Source organism: Pholis gunnellus, assembly GCF_910591455.1.
Source record: "Pholis gunnellus genome assembly, chromosome: 11".
NCBI lineage: Eukaryota > Metazoa > Chordata > Actinopteri > Perciformes > Pholidae > Pholis > Pholis gunnellus.
In genome coordinates, this window is record NC_136538.1 from 3,816,687 (window position 1) to 3,834,218 (window position 17,532).

A 17,532-nucleotide genomic window follows, 5' to 3' on the forward strand; every position below is an offset into this window, starting at 1 on the left:
GGGACGTGTTTCTCCGCCTCGGCTTGTCCTGCTAAACTTAACGGTATAATTAGTATATTATATATATATATTATATATGTATGTATAAACGGAGCGATGGAGAGTGCCTTGGTAAAAGACAACCCGCTGCTGTTTCCTCTCAACAAGCAGAAGACGCTCTATGACGGATTCATCACGGTGCTGGTACGTTCTTCCTGTTCTAACATTCTCCAAACTACGTTCAAACAAACGTCCAGTTAAGGACTGCTCGCTGTGGACTACTCTACACGAGCGTAGCAGTGACATGTGGTGAGGTTCGTGGCTGGTGAGAGTCAGACTTACAATATGAATCCAATAGAGCAGCTTAAATCACCATTCAATCACCGGGAGTGTGTGCGCCGCGAACCGGCTGCACATAGTGTTTTAATTTGAAAAATTACCGGATGCTCTATATCTTTTCGATGTCTGACTTCCTGTCTGGGTCGATCTGCTCTATGCAGCTTGATGCGACTTCAGCGCGGGTCAAAAACAGACTCGGCGCGTATCTTTAGCAGAGCAAAATATAATAATAATAATAAGAAGAACAGAAGTGTAGAAGAAGAGCAACGGCAGAACAAGCATAAACCCGAGCCGTGGGCTCTCGCACGCCCCCTTCATTGGTTTGCCTCCCCGCTGTGCTTCTTCTCTGCGTTTAATGTCAGATCAGACGTGAAATACATGACCTATTCTATGGAAAGAAAGGACATATAATAAAGGTGTCTACAAATATCACAGTGGTGAGAAACAATGAGAAAGCAAAAGGCTCAACCCAGTTAGTGAGGGATTGCACAATCTGAGGTGAGGCACAGCTCACGTGGCACCTCTGTTTGAACAGGGCATGCGCAGATTCAGCAATTTTTATTATCAAAAATGTATCACCCTGACCAGTAGAATATAACTTTAGATTTTTAACGAATGTCATGAACCGCTGATGAATTCGGCATATACATCATTCTCGAGTATTGTAGGAAAAAAGCATTTTGTGAACTTTAATTATTCAATAGCTCACTCACCGCTACTGTAACTGTTCCAATGATGTCAGTTATTTATATATATATATAATATATAATATATTATTACGTCAGCGTTGACTGAGCAGAGCAGCTGTAAAAGGCTCCATTTCAACAGAATCATTGTTACTTTATGTCTACTTTATGAATTGAAGTGTATGTTGCTGATGTTAACCTCCATGTGCACACATTTTATTTTGTTACAGTTCAGAGTTTTCTTCTGAGTCCGTTTTAGGGATTATTAAATAATGCAGCTGGATATCGTTCGAACCGTGACTTTTGCAAATTGTCAATATACTTCATAATATAGTTTAGTTTGTGCTAGTGCTGGGCGGTATGACCAAACATTTGTTTCACGGTATTTTTTAAGATTCTGGTGGTTTCACAGTATATCACGGTATTCTTTTTTCCTTGACTGCAATAGATATGCCAACAACTTGAACACGGCTTCCTTTTCAAAACAAAATATTTTAAGATGTTTGTATAACACTATAAACTGACCTAAACTACTCAAAGTATTTAAAGAGATATTTCTCAAATGTTCTATTGCACAAGTAATAAACAAGCCTAATATTAATTCACATTATCCTTCAAGCCAAGGTGTTCAAGAATTCAAATGGCTGTTGCTCAGTTACAATTCCATTGGTTCTCCATTTAACTAATAAAACATTCCAAATTTTAATTTGCATTAATATTAGAAAAGTGGGCAACTGTACATAGCTCCGCTTCCAGCTTGCCTCGGTGTTGTTCGTATAATGTTGGGATAGCAGTTTGGCTGAAGTATTGTCGCCCCGGTCAGACGTACCTTGAATCCAGTGTTTTAATCGTTGCTCTGAGTCTTTCTGGACTGTCTGTAGCGGGACCATGTCCTTGCAGAGCTGGATCGTTATTGCGTTCGTAATGTCGCTCCACCGCTTGCTGTTCTTGTCGTATGCAGCGCCTCGATCAAATGCCTCTTCAAGCGATGTGTGACCCTTTGGCTTCACCGTTTCACTCGCGTTAACGTTACTGGTTGTCGGCCTCGAATCCGACGGCTGTAATCGCACTCTTGGTATTCCAACTCATGTTTTCTGCTGAGGTGATGGAGTAAGTTGCTCGTGTTACCACCAGCGGCAACAACAGCGGCTCAACAAACTTTGCAATATATAGTCTTTTGGACGCTGGATTTTTTAAAACCAAAACACTTCCAAACAGCAGACACAGCTCCTCTCTTGGGCACAGACTCTATCGGTGCATCTCCCGTCTGTCTTTGTTCCTCCTGCATCGCTCTGTTCTGTTCTTTAATGTATCATTACTGTAGCGACGGAGCCTCTCCCAGCTGTTAGCAGACTGTTGTGCTACCGGGTTAGCTAGCTAGCTGTACCCAGCATGCCGTTTGGCGGTGTGATTTAATGTACAATTATTAGTGTTACAAATTGTTTATGTGTCACAAACTGTTGTGTCGTGGTGTTTTGCCCTAAAGAGCGTTAGTTGTGGGTTATTAATTGTTGTGTTATAACCATTAGGGGTCCCTCTCAATGCACAACTGGCTCCAACCATAGCGCCCCTAGTGGTGAACAATATATTTTGCTGCTTGTTGAAGAATTCCAGCAGTTGTTTCGGCTATGCACCGGTATGGCAGTGTGTGAAAAATTCATATCATACGGGAAATTAAAACCGGATGAACCGCCCAGCACTAGTTGGTGCCTTTCATGATGTTTCCTGTCATGACTCTTACAGGACCGAGACTTCAGACTGAGAGTGCTGCTTCCACCAGATGGTCAACTTAAAGGAGCCAGGTATGAAGGAACCCATAATAATGATGTTCATCAACATAATAATGACGTTCATCAATATAAAACATAATGACGTTCATCAACGTAGTAATGACGTTCATCAACGTAATAATGACGTTCATCAACGTAATAATGACGATCATCAACATAAAACATAATAATGACGTTCATCAACATCATGACGTTCATCAACGTAATAATGACGTTCATCAACGTAATAATGACGTTCATCAACGTAATGATGTTCATGAACATAATAATGACGTTCATCAACATAATGATGTTCATCAACGTAATAATGACGTTCATCAACATAATGACGTTCATCAACGTAATAATGACGATCATCAACATAAAACATAATAATGACGTTCATCAACATCATGACGTTCATCAACGTAATAATGACGTTCATCAACGTAATAATGACGTTCATCAACGTAATGATGTTCATGAACATAATAATGACGTTCATCAACATAAAACATAATAATGACATTCATCAACATAAAACATAATGACGTTCATCAACGTAGTAATGACGTTCATCAACGTAATAATGACGTTCATCAACGTAATAATGACGATCATCAACATAATGATGTCCATCAACATAATAATGACGTTCATGAACATAATAATGACGTTCATCAACATAATGATGTTCATCAACGTAATAATGACGTTCATCAACATAATGACGTTCATCAACGTAATAATGACGATCATCAACATAAAACATAATGACGTTCATCAACGTAGTAATGACGTTCATCAACGTAATAATGACGTTCATCAACGTAATAATGACGATCATCAACATAAAACATAATAATGACGTTCATCAACATCATGACGTTCATCAACGTAGTAATGACGTTCATCAACGTAATGATGTTCATCAACATAATAATGTTCATCAACATAATAATGACGTTCATCAACGTAATGATGTTCATGAACATAATAATGATGTTCATCAACATAATAATGTTCATCAACATAATAATGACGTTCATCAACGTAATGACGTTCATCAACATAATAATGATGTTCATCAACATAATAATGTTCATCAACATAATAATGATGTTCATCAACGTAATGATGTTCATGAACATAATAATGACGTTCATCAACATAATAATGATGTTCATCAACATAATAATGTTCATCAACATAATAATGACGTTCATCAACGTAATGATGTTCATGAACATAATAATGACGTTCATCAACATAATGACGTTCATCAACATAAAACATAATGACGTTCATCAACATCATGACGTTCATCAACGTAATAATGACGTTCATCAATATAATGACGTTCATGAACGCGATGATGACGTTCATGAACGCGATGATGACGTTCATGAACGCGATGATGACGTTCATGAACGCGATGATGACGTTCATGAACGCGATGATGACGTTCATGAACGCGATGATGACGTTCATGAACGCGATGATGACGTTCATCAACGCGATGATGACGTTCATCAACATTTACTAATTCCTGACTTTGGTCTTGCAGGCTGCACTGCTGTTGGGAGTTGAGACGGGTGTTGCAGGGCTATGAACACATAGTGAAGCAGGTAAACAGAGACATGCATCTGTGTTCTGTTAGTGATGATGCGTCTGCCTTCTCTCATTGAGGTCACATGAATTGTTCCGTGTTTCATATTTCTTGTCATGTCATTCTGGCCCCTTTGTGTTTCCATCAGGCTGGCCTCACTCGGTAGCAGAAGAAAAAAATTATTTTCCACTGTTTAATTAACATGGTCTGGAAAATGTCCCTATTTGTTATGCTGCCCCTCAGGGTTATTTGGATGAGATTGATATTTCACCCCGGGCTGCAAAGTTCATTATTTTCACAGCCTTTAAGCTATCATTAATTATTAAAGCTGGTGGCAGCCCCCATTAATCACAGACACTGTGTTTGATTTGAATGGCTGGCTCGAGGAAGAAAACACATAGACACTGTCACTTCATTCTGCCCACCATTGAAGATGTCTCTTCTCTCCTTCGACTCCTCACAGAGGCTGCAGCAGTCGGCTGATCTCGTCACTTTCATTCTGGAGCTGAAGACGGTCTTGGTAAGGAGGAGAAGCACACCGTGGTTGGCACGGTCACTTTGACATTGTTGCTTTATGAATAGGAAGTAAATGGGAACCTTCAGGCGCCATCAATAGCCTTGATAATGAGGCACACGTGTATATTTTGTGAGATGAATGAAAAGTGTAACAACCTCTGTGCTCGCCACTGAACAAAGGCGTGAGGCTTCTTGGCCCTGATTCAGCGTCGCTCCATTTATTTGCTTTTCGTAGACAGATGGTGGCGCAGAGTAGGGAAGTCGTGATATGATGGTGTTCATATTTTAATACTATAATCATGATAACATAATATTTATAATAAAGTAACCCGGGTTTAAAATTAGTAGCCTTCTCTCTGTCGTTGCAGGAAGTGGGTCTGAAAAGCCGTCCCGAGTGCCGCTCCATCCCGCCTCCACGGTACTACTCCCAGCTCATCTCTGAGATGGAGACCCTCGGCTGGGGCAGGTGAGTGATAGCTTTGCTGTGTTGTTTGAGGCTCAAGGCCTTTCCACACCTGGCTAGAGCTTTTATTGTGAAAGGAAAGAACAGAAGGAGTTGATCTGGTCTTTGTCAAGGTTGAAAGGATTCATGACGGTTGCCATCTTGGTTTCCATGACGGATCCTTCGTGTTGCTGTTTTATAAATATAAGAGCAACTCAAGGTGATTGCTTTATGCTTTCGTTAGCGGTGGTAATGCTCAGAAAGAAAAGAGTTTTTCTGCTGGTTAATATTTGCGTTCTGTGTGAAAGTATTCATTACAATAACAGAACAAATTGATCGGGTTGTGTTGATTGACGATGGACATTGTTGATGATTTTAAAATGATCCACCGGTGGGGCAGAATGCATTTCTGAAGGAATGTTCATCCGTAGGCTGTGGTGAGCCACTATTCATTTCCTAACGTCTTCTTTTTGCTGTCATTAGAATGTGAAAAGCGAGCGAGAGCACATGAGAGAGGGATTGAGGAGAAACAGGTTCTCTCTTACTGGAGACTCAGTCTGGGCAGATATGAAGCCGCTTCCTTATTTAGTGCTAAACAGACCTGCACAGCGTTGCTAACAAAGTGGCTAAATGAGACTACTAAACGTCATCATGCCAACAGGTCCGCCTTTACATCCTGGTTGTGTATACTGGCGCTCATATCATATATATATATATATACACATACATATCATACTATACTCATGTTTATTTCAAAGCTTTTTACTTCTTACAAAACCATAAAAGTGGTGTTCATCTGTGAAGATTATCTTGATGAACAAAACCGTGTTAGTAACAAAAGCTTGTGTTTGCAGCAGATCTTATTGTTCTGCAATAATCCAATGGAAAAATGTGCTTTTTGTGGAGGAAACGTCCAGGGTTGGCCTACAAAATGACATCATCCCTGCAGCAGTTTCAGGGCTGAAAGAGACTAACTTTCTCTTTCTCCATAGAAAGCCACATACGGACCTTCCTCAGAGTTTTGTGGGCCGAAAATAAGCAACTGTGAGCAACTCACAAGCCAGAGACAAAGAGGAATTATTATTGAAACTAAGTTATTGGTTTATATTCTTTTAAATGTATGTGTGTTTTCCCCAGAGGTAAGATGAACATACCGAGGTGTACGGCTACAAACCTCTGGTGCTTTAAACGGCTATATGGAGCAGTCCCCCCCCCCAGCAGTCTGAACTGATTGGAGAGCCGTGCAACAACACAGCTCCGCATTAACAAATGGCTCTTAATGACTTCCTTATTTTTAGTTATTGAGTTATAGTTAAATCCAGGTCACATTTAATAACTCTCAGCCCACGCACAGCGACAGGCTCAGCCAACGCCGTCTCCGGGGGGGGGGGGGGGGGGGGATCTTTCTCCCCCAGCTCGGATTAAGTCTCGACTACTACACTCATTTTCCACTCTCCTATTAATGACCGCGGCTACAATTATGATATTAGCAAAATGCAAATGGCTCTAATTGAAGACTCTCAGGTTTTAATAGGGGGGGGGTGAAGGTATGCCTTATGCTGGAAATGGGACCAACATCACTTTGGGTGTCGTGTTACGGTTGGGAGGCATTATACACAGTGGGCCTCATTCTCCAAAGCACTCGAGATTCGCTTAGCGTCTTAATTGGTGTGGGCCGGTGCTAATAGCCACCAGGGCTTCTTCAGCTGTAATGCTGTCTGCTGATTGGTCCAGGTCTTCTCTCTTGTGCGTCTCCATTCCTGCATGCGAGAGCGCGGTCATCTTAATTGGCGGGAGAGGGCACGCTACGTGTTAATTAATGGGAAAACCGAGGTCAAGTAGGACGGCCGCCATCACTACACACACACACTCACTCACTCACTCACTCACTCACTCACTCACTCACTCACTCACTCACTCACTCTCTCACTCACACACAAGCACACACACAAGCACACACACACACACACACCAAAGTGACCCAGGGGCTCATCACGTGTTCACAGCCTCTCGGTGAACCAGTCTCCTCTCATCACGGGGCTGAGGCATCAGACACTATCGTGGATTTATTCAATTGTATTTTATTGTTTTTATATTAATAGGCCAGCTAATAAATGCCTCCTGTAATCATGGGATGTAAATGCAATCACACATTGGGTTTGGATCTGTGCAGTGGCTTCCAGTAAGTAATGAGAGTGTCTGTTAGCACAGACTGCTAACCAAGCTGATCCTCAGCATGTATGTGTATCTGCTGTAAAACGAGTTGTGTGCACTTGATGATCACATACATGACATTCGTTGTCTTGTGCATGCCTTCATTCTGCATGTGAATTTCTTACACACAAGCACTGCGGCACATGCGTGTCGATCTCACCGTTCATTAATCACATTGTTGACCAAAAAAAGCATTCAGAGACATGCGCGCACACACACACACACACACACACACACACACACACAAGGACTAATGTGTGTGGTGTGCACTGTCTGGAAGAAGCTCACTTGGCTGTGGAGTTGCAGATGGGATGCTCTCATCAGTCTTCCCAGCAGGACGTCTCGACTGTCACGCTGTTTCCATCACGGCCAGGTAGCGGCGGCGGCGGCTCGTCCTCGCTGTCCCGGGTGCGAGACCTCAGTGTGTGTCTGTTAGTGACGCACCGATACCATTGCAGATGCTCGATAAGCCGTTGAGGGCTCCTGCCAGATTGACTTTGTTCACCACTGCCCTAAAAAAAATAACTTCAGCTGACCCCGAAGTCAGAGTAACCTAGAGATGTATCTCTGCTGATATCGGCTGTCAGGTCCCATACTGACTCTCAGAGCAGGACCTGAGTCCAATCCGCTATCGGATACCAGTATGTTCATAAACCTCAGTCTCTTCCACGCAGGGAGGAATACATGATATTCTTCATCAAACAAAGGTATCAGATCAGTGCATCTCTAGTCTAAACCGCCACATTATTTTCATAAAAACACACAATCTACACAAACATCTGGTCATTAGTAGTTTGAATCAGGTATTCTTCACCATCCATAATCTGTTTCATATTGCTGTGACATTTGAACACATGGAAGCTTGGCCCAGTACTCGTGCTCAGTGAATGCATCACGTACGTGTCGGCGCTCGTGGTTGTGATTCACAAATTTAGAAATCAAACTTTACGGACCCTTTTTAAAGCATTTTAATCGTAGTTAGTGTCACATTTGAATGCTAAAACCATATTCAATTCAATAAAATATACAAAAGGATTTGAATGCAACAAGTAGATTTGTACCTGATTTGAATTGGATAAATTGCTACAAAGCCAACTCAAATGAAGCTATCAAACAGGCATTACTACTTTACAGTTAAATATTTAATATTTATTCCAACATGAAAAAAAGCTGTAAATAACACTTTGACAAACACGTCAGGACATCTTATTGTAGTCACCCTCACAATATTCAGTATAATATATATAACATATAATAATATTCAGTATAATATATATAACACACATACATATATAGATATACGCTATGATGAGTTTTCACTGTTAATTTACATCTCTATTAAATGTTGATGCCTCCATGACCAAGTTAAGATGAGACTGAGGACAACTATGTAGAAGAACAGATGTTCACTTTGCCTAATATGTATCTTGACAGAGTTCTCATGTTTGCTTACCTCCTCCTCCCTCACTCCCTACCCTGGTGTTCTCATGTTTCCTTACCGCCTCCTCCCTCACTCCCTAACTGTCCGTGCTGGATCTGTCCCGTTGTTTTACGTTATTAGCATGACTGCATCCAGCTAGCCAAACCTGTCTGGTACAGCTAGAGAAGCTTCATGTTCTGCTTCCCTTTCCCGCTAGTCAGCTGTCTGATTGTGAGGTCAGGCTGATCTGGGATCAGCTCTTTGGCCTGAAGTTTCTCCTCAAACTTCTCCTCTGACGGGTCTTGGAGGAGTAGTGCTCACGCTCTCCTGTAGAGACTTCTCCTGACAGCTCGGGGCAGAACGACTTGGGGCCGAGCTGAATCTATTTGAGGACGGTGATTGGCTAAATTGTATGTCACTCATTTATATCTTTAATGAGCAATTGGCTAAACTGCTTCATAGCCCCGCCTCTTGAGGGCCATATTCGTTTGGCCACTAGCTGCGCGTTCTGAGACGAGCAGACAGGCGGAGAGGACGAGCAGGAAAAGCAGCTATTTTGCGCAGATATCATATTTTACACATAGTACTGGGTACATTCCATAGTTCAAAAACACAAATATTGACAATTTTTTATTTTGTGTGGCTCAAGGTGGGGCCAGGCCCTCCCAAGCCGCCACTGGTGGATATGCTGCTAGCACCCTGCAGGTAGTAGCAGCGGGGGGGGCAAAACATGCTAAAAACCCATTAGACCGACCGGACGTCAAAAATACAAAGGAACACTCTGAAATATAATAAAGAGAAACAGAGAAGCTGCATTCTTTTATCCACGTGTTCTGTAAACCACCAGCGCTTCATTTCACCCATTCAAGTCCTGACTCAGTGACGTGTTCATTTGGATGCTTGTCACTTCCTCCACTTTATTAAACGCTCATGCTTGACAGGCTTATGTATTTATTGCTGTTAGCGGTAATGGGCTTTGTGTACCTGAGGATAACCATTTCTGTGTGTGTGTGTGTGTGTGTGGGACGACGCCTTTTGGAGGTCTTAATATGCAGATGGTTTTGGAGATGGAGGGACAGGAGGCGATTATCCTGAGAGAGAAGATGCATCAGGTCAGCATGGAAGGACGGGAGTCGGGTCGGGCCGATCTCAATGTCTTCCGCAGACGTTGGCGTGCACGTGAACACCTCAGTGCCGTTGCCCTTCGCTGGCGTTTGATTGCGAGTGAGGCAGACACTTAAATGAATCGGGCACATCGCAGACAGTCTCCCATCATTCCATCACTTCCCCTAAGTGTGTGTGTGTGTCATCCCTGCTCACATCACTCCTGGCTAACACACTCCATAAATCCTCGGCAGATATACGGCCGCGTCAGCCTCGGCACAGAGCGTCCATCGTAATGTACGGTGAATCTGGAGAGGGAGCTCGTCCTTTGTCTCTGATGAGTCTTCTTGTCTTCGGGTCTCGAGGATCTGACTCCTCGCAGTAAATCTGACAGCAGTGTTGGTGCGAGCTCGGGCCAGATGAGTGTTTTGTCCTTAGAATTAGCGCTCTGGTTGAAAATGTGAACTCACCCGAAAGGGACATTTCGGCACCTTTTTATGTGACTGTCCAATCGTTTCTGATGGTCTCTCTGTGCCCTGCTGGCTGACCGCTGCAGCAACTTGTTGTTTTTAGTTGTTTCTCTTGTGTGCTTTCATGTCCACACATTTTCTTGTCGAACTGTACTTTTGTCACCGTGGGAAAGTTTCTCCAACAGCGTTTTAGTGAGTCGAGAGACACGACAATGAAGTTATTTTCGGGTAAGAAGCTAATGTAATGGAGGTTAACCGCTAACCTGTTCAGTAGTCGGGAGCTATGGGAGAGAGGACTGTGGTTCACAGCTGCAGTGACACGGCCCTTTGGAGGTCGTGGCCGGTTGCTTGCAGCGTTGCTCAAGTGAGGTTTGGTTGTGGAGTTAGTGGATCCAGGATCCAGCAGCAGTCAGTGAGCCGCATTCTGTAAAGGTCCGATGGACGATATGCTGGCCCGAGGCCCCGCCCCCTTTATTATTCAAAGTTTATTCATGTTGACCGAGTCCCAACTGCACCAACGCCATCGTAGAGCGGATGAGCTGGAGCTGTGTGAAGGACTCGCAGACACAAACACAGACAGACAAACATTCCTGGCTTCATAGTTTGCTTTGCAATGAACAGAGTGTGCACAGTATGTTTGCTCACAGTTTTATTAGAAAGCATCAAATCCAGCGTGATTGGCTTCGTTATATCCCTGCATTAGAGCATTCAAACGCAGAAGGAGAAGAAAAGGCCGTGGTAACACCTGCATGACTGCGGAGCTGTAGCCTGATGTAATGTCACTGCGTCAGTACCCAGAGTGATAAATCTAAAGGCAGAGTTCATGTCTCAATACTGCTCTCTGCTGCTTTGATTAATGGCGGATGATGGCCGCTGTCAGCTTACAGTGTTGCGTACCGTTCTCTGCGAATGCGTGTTGATTTATTGTGCACGTTATCCGCAGGCTGCTCTTCATCGACACCGAGTTCCGAACGTTGAGACTGAAGGCGGAGGACTCCTCCGGAAGGCAGCACGTTCTCACTGTTAAACTCAAGTCTAGGGTAAGACACACACACACACACACACACTCCTGCACGCACAGAAACACACACACACCCAGTTTACTGTCAGGGACTGGATCATTTTCACATGGAAAGTGATTCACCATCAAATGGAACACTCCACAGCTCGATGTTGACCCTACAGCCGATCCGAATCCAAACGGGCCGACTCCACCAAACACATTTTGGGATGTTCAATTTGCTGATAGCACATCAGTGATTTACATCTGTGCCCCCTAAATCTGGGTCAAACTAGAGAGGGTGCGGAGAGAACATGAGAACCCGCTGTGGCTGAGATGTAGCACAGATAAAATGTGATGGAGAGACCTTCCTCTATGCAGAGAGAGAACCAGGACACCCAGCTGCTGTGGAGAGACGTACAGCAGCGTAATGCAGAGCGTTTGCATGTCACAGATCTCCAAATTGTCGGATAAGAGGTGGCAGGTGTGTTTATTATAATTTGTTCTGGGAAAACATAATGGTTTTGGTCGAGTTTAGTTTTGAATTGTAGACGCATGTAGACCGGACTGTAGTCTACATGCTACATGTCATAACAAAACCAAAAGAAACGTGTAACAAAGGGTTAAATGCACTCTTCACTGCTCTGCCAAGAAACATCTTCTTGCCAAATTGGACTCGGCTGCAAACCTTTACGGCTGTTTGCCGTGATATCGTTAACGAAATATCTCCGGTGATTGGGAAAGGGATCGCGGTTGCAAGTGATGCGTAGTTCATGGCGCTATCAGCAGCTGCAATCTTGGTCAATTCTTCCCCAAGTGTAGAGAAACAGACTTGATCATTTAGCATGAATTCAATTATTGTTGCATAAAAGTGCTCCTTGTGTTGCTGGTAAGGACTCATTTTCATCAGTTATGACAGTATTGAACTGATGAAACAGGTTCATTGCTGCAACCATGTGTGGGGCAAGAAACACAACCAGTCAGTGTGGTGGAAGGAACGATTCAACAGGACCGAGTGAGTCCTATGATACTGAAATGAAGAAACATTGAGGAAAGAAGTTTGTCTTCTCTGCACAGAGAAGGTTCAATCGTCATCCAGAATGCAATGCGGTCTGAAGGAGGAAGAACCCAGAGTGTTGGTGGGGGAGAAGGAGTCACCACTAGAACATCTGGACAACAGTGACCATTCATTGGTTAACCACTGATTGCATCTCCATTCAGCCCCCTATCTCAGCTGACAACACCATGCCCCTGATTGAGACACACCTGAGAGGACCCTCACTGACCTTACTAAAGCAAAGAGTGTCAGACAGCACAAACAGAGAGAGAAGTCCTGGTGGAAATGTGCCGTCGCATCGGAGAGAAATCGTCTCTCGTTGCATAACATGGAAGCTTAACGGTAAAGCAGGAAGTCGGTATTAAATAGTTTAGATGCTTTGAGAGCTGCAGGCTCCAGTGGCCAACTGCGGTTCATCAACCAGAAGATGGCAGACTGCATGGGTGTGTTATACAAACTGGCTACTGGACTCAAAAAGATGGCCCCCAGACACCAAAACAAGTGACATCATCCCAATGTACAGTAAGAGCAGGAGGGGACTGACCATTGGACCCAAAGCCCATTTGTCTGACAGCATGTTATCTCCAAAACAAACGGCCATTGCTAGATTGTGTATTATTAGGAGGATACACAGAAGCACGTGACTAACTACAATGCAGAATTGGACCGTCCCAGTTCCCCCCTGGTAGCTGGCAGGAGTATTTGTATCTAGGCATGGTGAGGGGGTGCGTACCTAAACCCAGAGGACACCCGCCAGGGACCAGGGAGGGGGGTGAGACCCCACTCTGTGTCCTCAGAGTCCTCTCTGCTTCCACCAGATCCCGAGCCAGGTCATCCGTCACCACGCAGCGAGGGAGGAGGCAGCACTGGCATGGCCACAGAGGAAGAGGAGGGAGAGAGGAAGAGCACAGGGGGAAAGGACGCAATGTTGCTTCACGCTGAAGGTGAACAGAGAGGAGATTCTTAAAAAAGGACTTTGAGGAGGTTTACTGCAAATGTTCAAATAAAGGACGACCCTCCCATAATAAGCATATCGGCTGCTGTCTGACCCGGTGAAACGATACGGAGCGCTGGATTCCATGTGTTGTATTGAGCCTTGGTTCTCCATGGAGGTCAAGGGAAGCAGCTTCTCGTTGAATTGAAGTAGCATAACGGTCTGGTGTTGTACCCCACAGCACCCTGCAGAGGCTCCCGAATGCTCCGCTGACCTGCCAGTCCCTCTGGACATCACATGGACACCACAGGTCTGTACAAGCTAGACACCTATTGGTTGGCCACACTTCTCCTCAATCACAGAACGGTGTTCAATTCTGAATGTTGTGCTGTATTCAGTCACTCTCTCTGTCTACGCTCCACCGCAGACGTGGGCTAAACACAATGAATGCAGGCCTCTTCAGTGAATGAACGAATGAATGAAAACGTGAACGTATCAAAAGTCCGGCGCTGAGATTAAAGACTGCGGTTAAAGCCACCGGTCGAGTGATTTTAACGATTAGAGCGTGATTATTATTATTTTTCGATGATCGCGCTCGCTGTCGTAATTATCCTTTTATGTTGTGTTTGTTTCATGTCGGTAAATAACAAAGCCCATTCCAATCATCATCACATGTAATGGACATTTTAAGGCTCCCTTGATATGTTCCTTTTTTAATGTTTAGGGTTACAGACACACACACACACACACACACACACACACACACACACTCCACCTGCGTATTAACGCCTCCTTCAGCCCCTCACACTGAGTCAGCTGGAAGTGGATGTAAAGCAGCTGTGGCTCTTTGGGTCTCTGTGCTTCCTCATTGTTGTTTCACTCCGGCTCAGCTCTTCATCTGTCTGCCTCCAAGTCAGCATGTCACACACACACACACACACACACACACACACACACACACACACACACACACACACACACACACACACACACACACACACACACACTCTCAGACACACACACTCACTCACACAGACACACACACACACACAGATGTCTTGTGTTTTTTTGTTGCCACAGTCACACCAACAGTCACTTTGTCGATGATAAAAAGTGCTGCTGTGTATCTGAGCATTGCACTGGACTGCTCTGCCTAGTGTTTCAAATGTATAACAGAAGGGTGCTGTCACTGTGTGTGTGTGTGTGTGTGTGTGTGTGTGTGTGTGTGTGTGTGTGTGTGTGTGTGTGTGTGTGTGTGTGTGTGTGTGTGTGTGTGTGTGTGTGTGGTTGAGCTGATACATGGCAGGCGTACAGTGAGGACCAGCTTAGAACAGCGCTACCGTATGGAGCCTGTCTGCATGCTGGGTCCTTGATGGATCTCTCCCACACTGCAACATGAAGTGTGTGTGTGTGCTTGCATCTGTGCCAAGTGTGTGTTTTTTGTCTCATGTGTGAAGGATGTGTGTGTGTGTGTGTGTGTGTGTGTGTGTGTGTGTGTGTGAGGCGGGGGGGAAGGGCCTGTCTGTCGGCGGACTGACATGTTCATTTGAATGAGTAATTATTGCCTGCTCTGTTGCAGGGCCAAGACATGCCACTCTGTGCGTTTGTGTGAAGTAGAATGGGAAGAGAGGGGTGTGTGTGTGTGTGTGTGTGTGTGTGTCCTTTGTGGGAGCAGACTATACAAAGGTGATTTTTAACAACTTAAAACTGCATGAATTAAGATATCAAGGAGGTTCCAGTATGAATAAAAAAAGAGTGAGCGAGGACACACAGCAGAGCTTGAAGTCCTGTCCTGCATGTACATGTATGTGTATACATGTACACACATACATGTACATGTCTATATACAGTATGTATATAGACATGTACATGCATACATACGTTGCTATTAGTTTTTCTGAAGATACATTCCCAATAGAGTTAACATTGGTGCGATCATTCTCCCCGTGTGGTCAGAGAACATCATGGTCACGTATGAACCTCGGTCACATCAGAGGACAAAACACCGATTTCTTCAAATACTATAAAGGCCATGTGAAATACTGATGATGTGAGTGCATGTGTTTATGAAGACAGACAGTTCCGTGGTGCATTCGCTGCCCTACTGTAGAGCTCATCACTGATGCCTTCACACTGACAGTAGAGCAGAACACACGTCTGGGTGAAGTGAACATTTAAAGCATGCGTAGGGTGAGAGAAGTGGTTCAGCAGTCTAACTGGACACAACGCCGTGGCGTTCTTTCAGCCTGCCTGCTCTTTAAGAGCCAGAGATAGCATGACATGAGGAAGCAGACCGACGGAGAGTCACATTCAGTGCCTTTCATGCTTTCCGCTCTTACTCATGTTCTTCTCACAGATCCAGCAGGAATTCAATTACCAGCTCTTCTTCCCTTTATTTCTTCTTCTCCATGAGCTGGGCTTAGCGTAGTTATCCTGAGCTGTAACCGTAATCATGCCACTGGCATTAATTGGGCTGTAATTGCCGGAGCTCTCAGCACCTGGACGATGCTTAATTGTGTGCACTGTGCTGGCACAATGACCCATCATTTTAGGTTCATTCTGTTCACCTAATTCTTTCTCTCTCATTCCATCTGTATATTTGTCTCTAACACCACCATCAGTCTCATCAGACTGTCTGTCTGTCTGTCTGTCTGTCTGTCTGTCTGTCTGTCTGTCTGTCTGTCTGTCTGTCTGTCTGTCTGTCTGTCTCTCTGTCTGTCTATCTGTCTGTCTGTCTGTCTGTCTGTCTGTCTGTCTGTCTGTCTGTCTGTCTCTCTGTCTGTCTATCTGTCTGTCTGTCTGTCTGTCTGTCTTTCACCCCAGTCCTATGCTAAGCTAGGCTAATCGCCTTCAGGCTACAGCTTCGTGCTTTAATAACATACATGAAATTCATGAAAATGTTCCCAGAAATAAAGCAAAATGTGTATTTCCCAGAAAGTTAAATACACACCTTTATATGAAACTGTCTTTTAAAACGATTCAAGGTTGTAAACTGGACTGTTACTAGCTTGTAATAACCAAAACTGCACATTTTGTCCAGTAAAGTGAAGAACAGGTCTTTACAACAGAAGCTTCTCTGCTGGTTGGAGGAAGTGACCACTGTGCTTGTTCTGGTCTGTTAAGAGTACTCTGGACCAGCTTCACAGCCAGTTCCTGCTGGTTCTGGAGTCCCTGACCGAGTTCTGGGACGTCCTGGACGAGATTGACAGCAAGACCTGGATTCTGGAGCCGGAAAAACCCAGCCGGTCCGACACCATGAGGCGGATCGCCATCGGTATGAAGAAAGCTCTCCGCTTTGTGTGTACAACCACATACTGCACAGTGCATTCACAGCGTGATCATATAACATCACACATACAGAAATGACAATCCATTTTTTTTTTTTTATTGCAGGAACCAACGTATCCATCAAAGTGGAGCTGGATCCCAGACACCCCAAGATGCTGCCAGAGTGCTGCCTGCTGGGAGCCGAGCACGGTGGGTAGCATCACCGCACACACGAGCAGAGCCAGCATATTTCAGCAAAAGAAATGTGGAAGTAAAATAAACAAACTAACCTTTTTGGTGCCTTAGATGAATAAATCCCCTTCATGCTTAAATTACAACAACCACAGTCTGGGATGTATGTATTTAACAAACCAATGAATACAATGATGTCTTTCATCAAAATGTATTTCTACTTTTAAACCAAACATCTGGTGAGCATGCACACGTTTGGCAGCTTTTTTTTGACAGTTTATCCAAATAGCTGCTTCATCACTAACTGTCCTGACCCTCTTCATCAGTCCACGTTCTACAGTCACAGGAAGTAAAGCCGTTCAGCCGTTATCCAGCTGTGCTTCACCGTCTCGTCTTCATCACGCTGCTCGTCTGTTGTCGTGTCACACGTTCTCATTTGTCACCACGCCAACGCCAGAGCCAGCCTCCCAGCTTCTCTTTAAGTCCCCGTCAATTGTCGGCCATTGTTTCTGTAAACCCAAGGTCATGTGACTC

The 17,532-nt window shown here is 44.3% G+C and overlaps 1 protein-coding gene across 2 annotated transcripts in view; it reads left to right on the plus strand.

Annotated features, from left to right (window-relative positions):
- fancl (FA complementation group L) overlaps window positions 1–17,532 on the plus strand; it is a 20,720-nt gene continuing 3,188 nt past the window's right edge. Inside the window, exons 1-9 of one of the 2 annotated variants that reach the window (XM_079168412.1) lie at window positions 1–183; window positions 2,748–2,806; window positions 4,341–4,401; window positions 4,846–4,902; window positions 5,267–5,364; window positions 11,492–11,588; window positions 13,781–13,849; window positions 16,663–16,813; window positions 16,933–17,016. In XM_079168412.1, the coding sequence (XP_079024538.1) occupies window positions 97–183; window positions 2,748–2,806; window positions 4,341–4,401; window positions 4,846–4,902; window positions 5,267–5,364; window positions 11,492–11,588; window positions 13,781–13,849; window positions 16,663–16,813; window positions 16,933–17,016 (763 nt within the window). In that variant the 5' untranslated portion in view covers window positions 1–96. The remainder of the gene's footprint in view (window positions 184–2,747; window positions 2,807–4,340; window positions 4,402–4,845; window positions 4,903–5,266; window positions 5,365–11,491; window positions 11,589–13,780; window positions 13,850–16,662; window positions 16,814–16,932; window positions 17,017–17,532) is intronic. The other variant, XM_079168413.1, reaches the window with a different exon arrangement.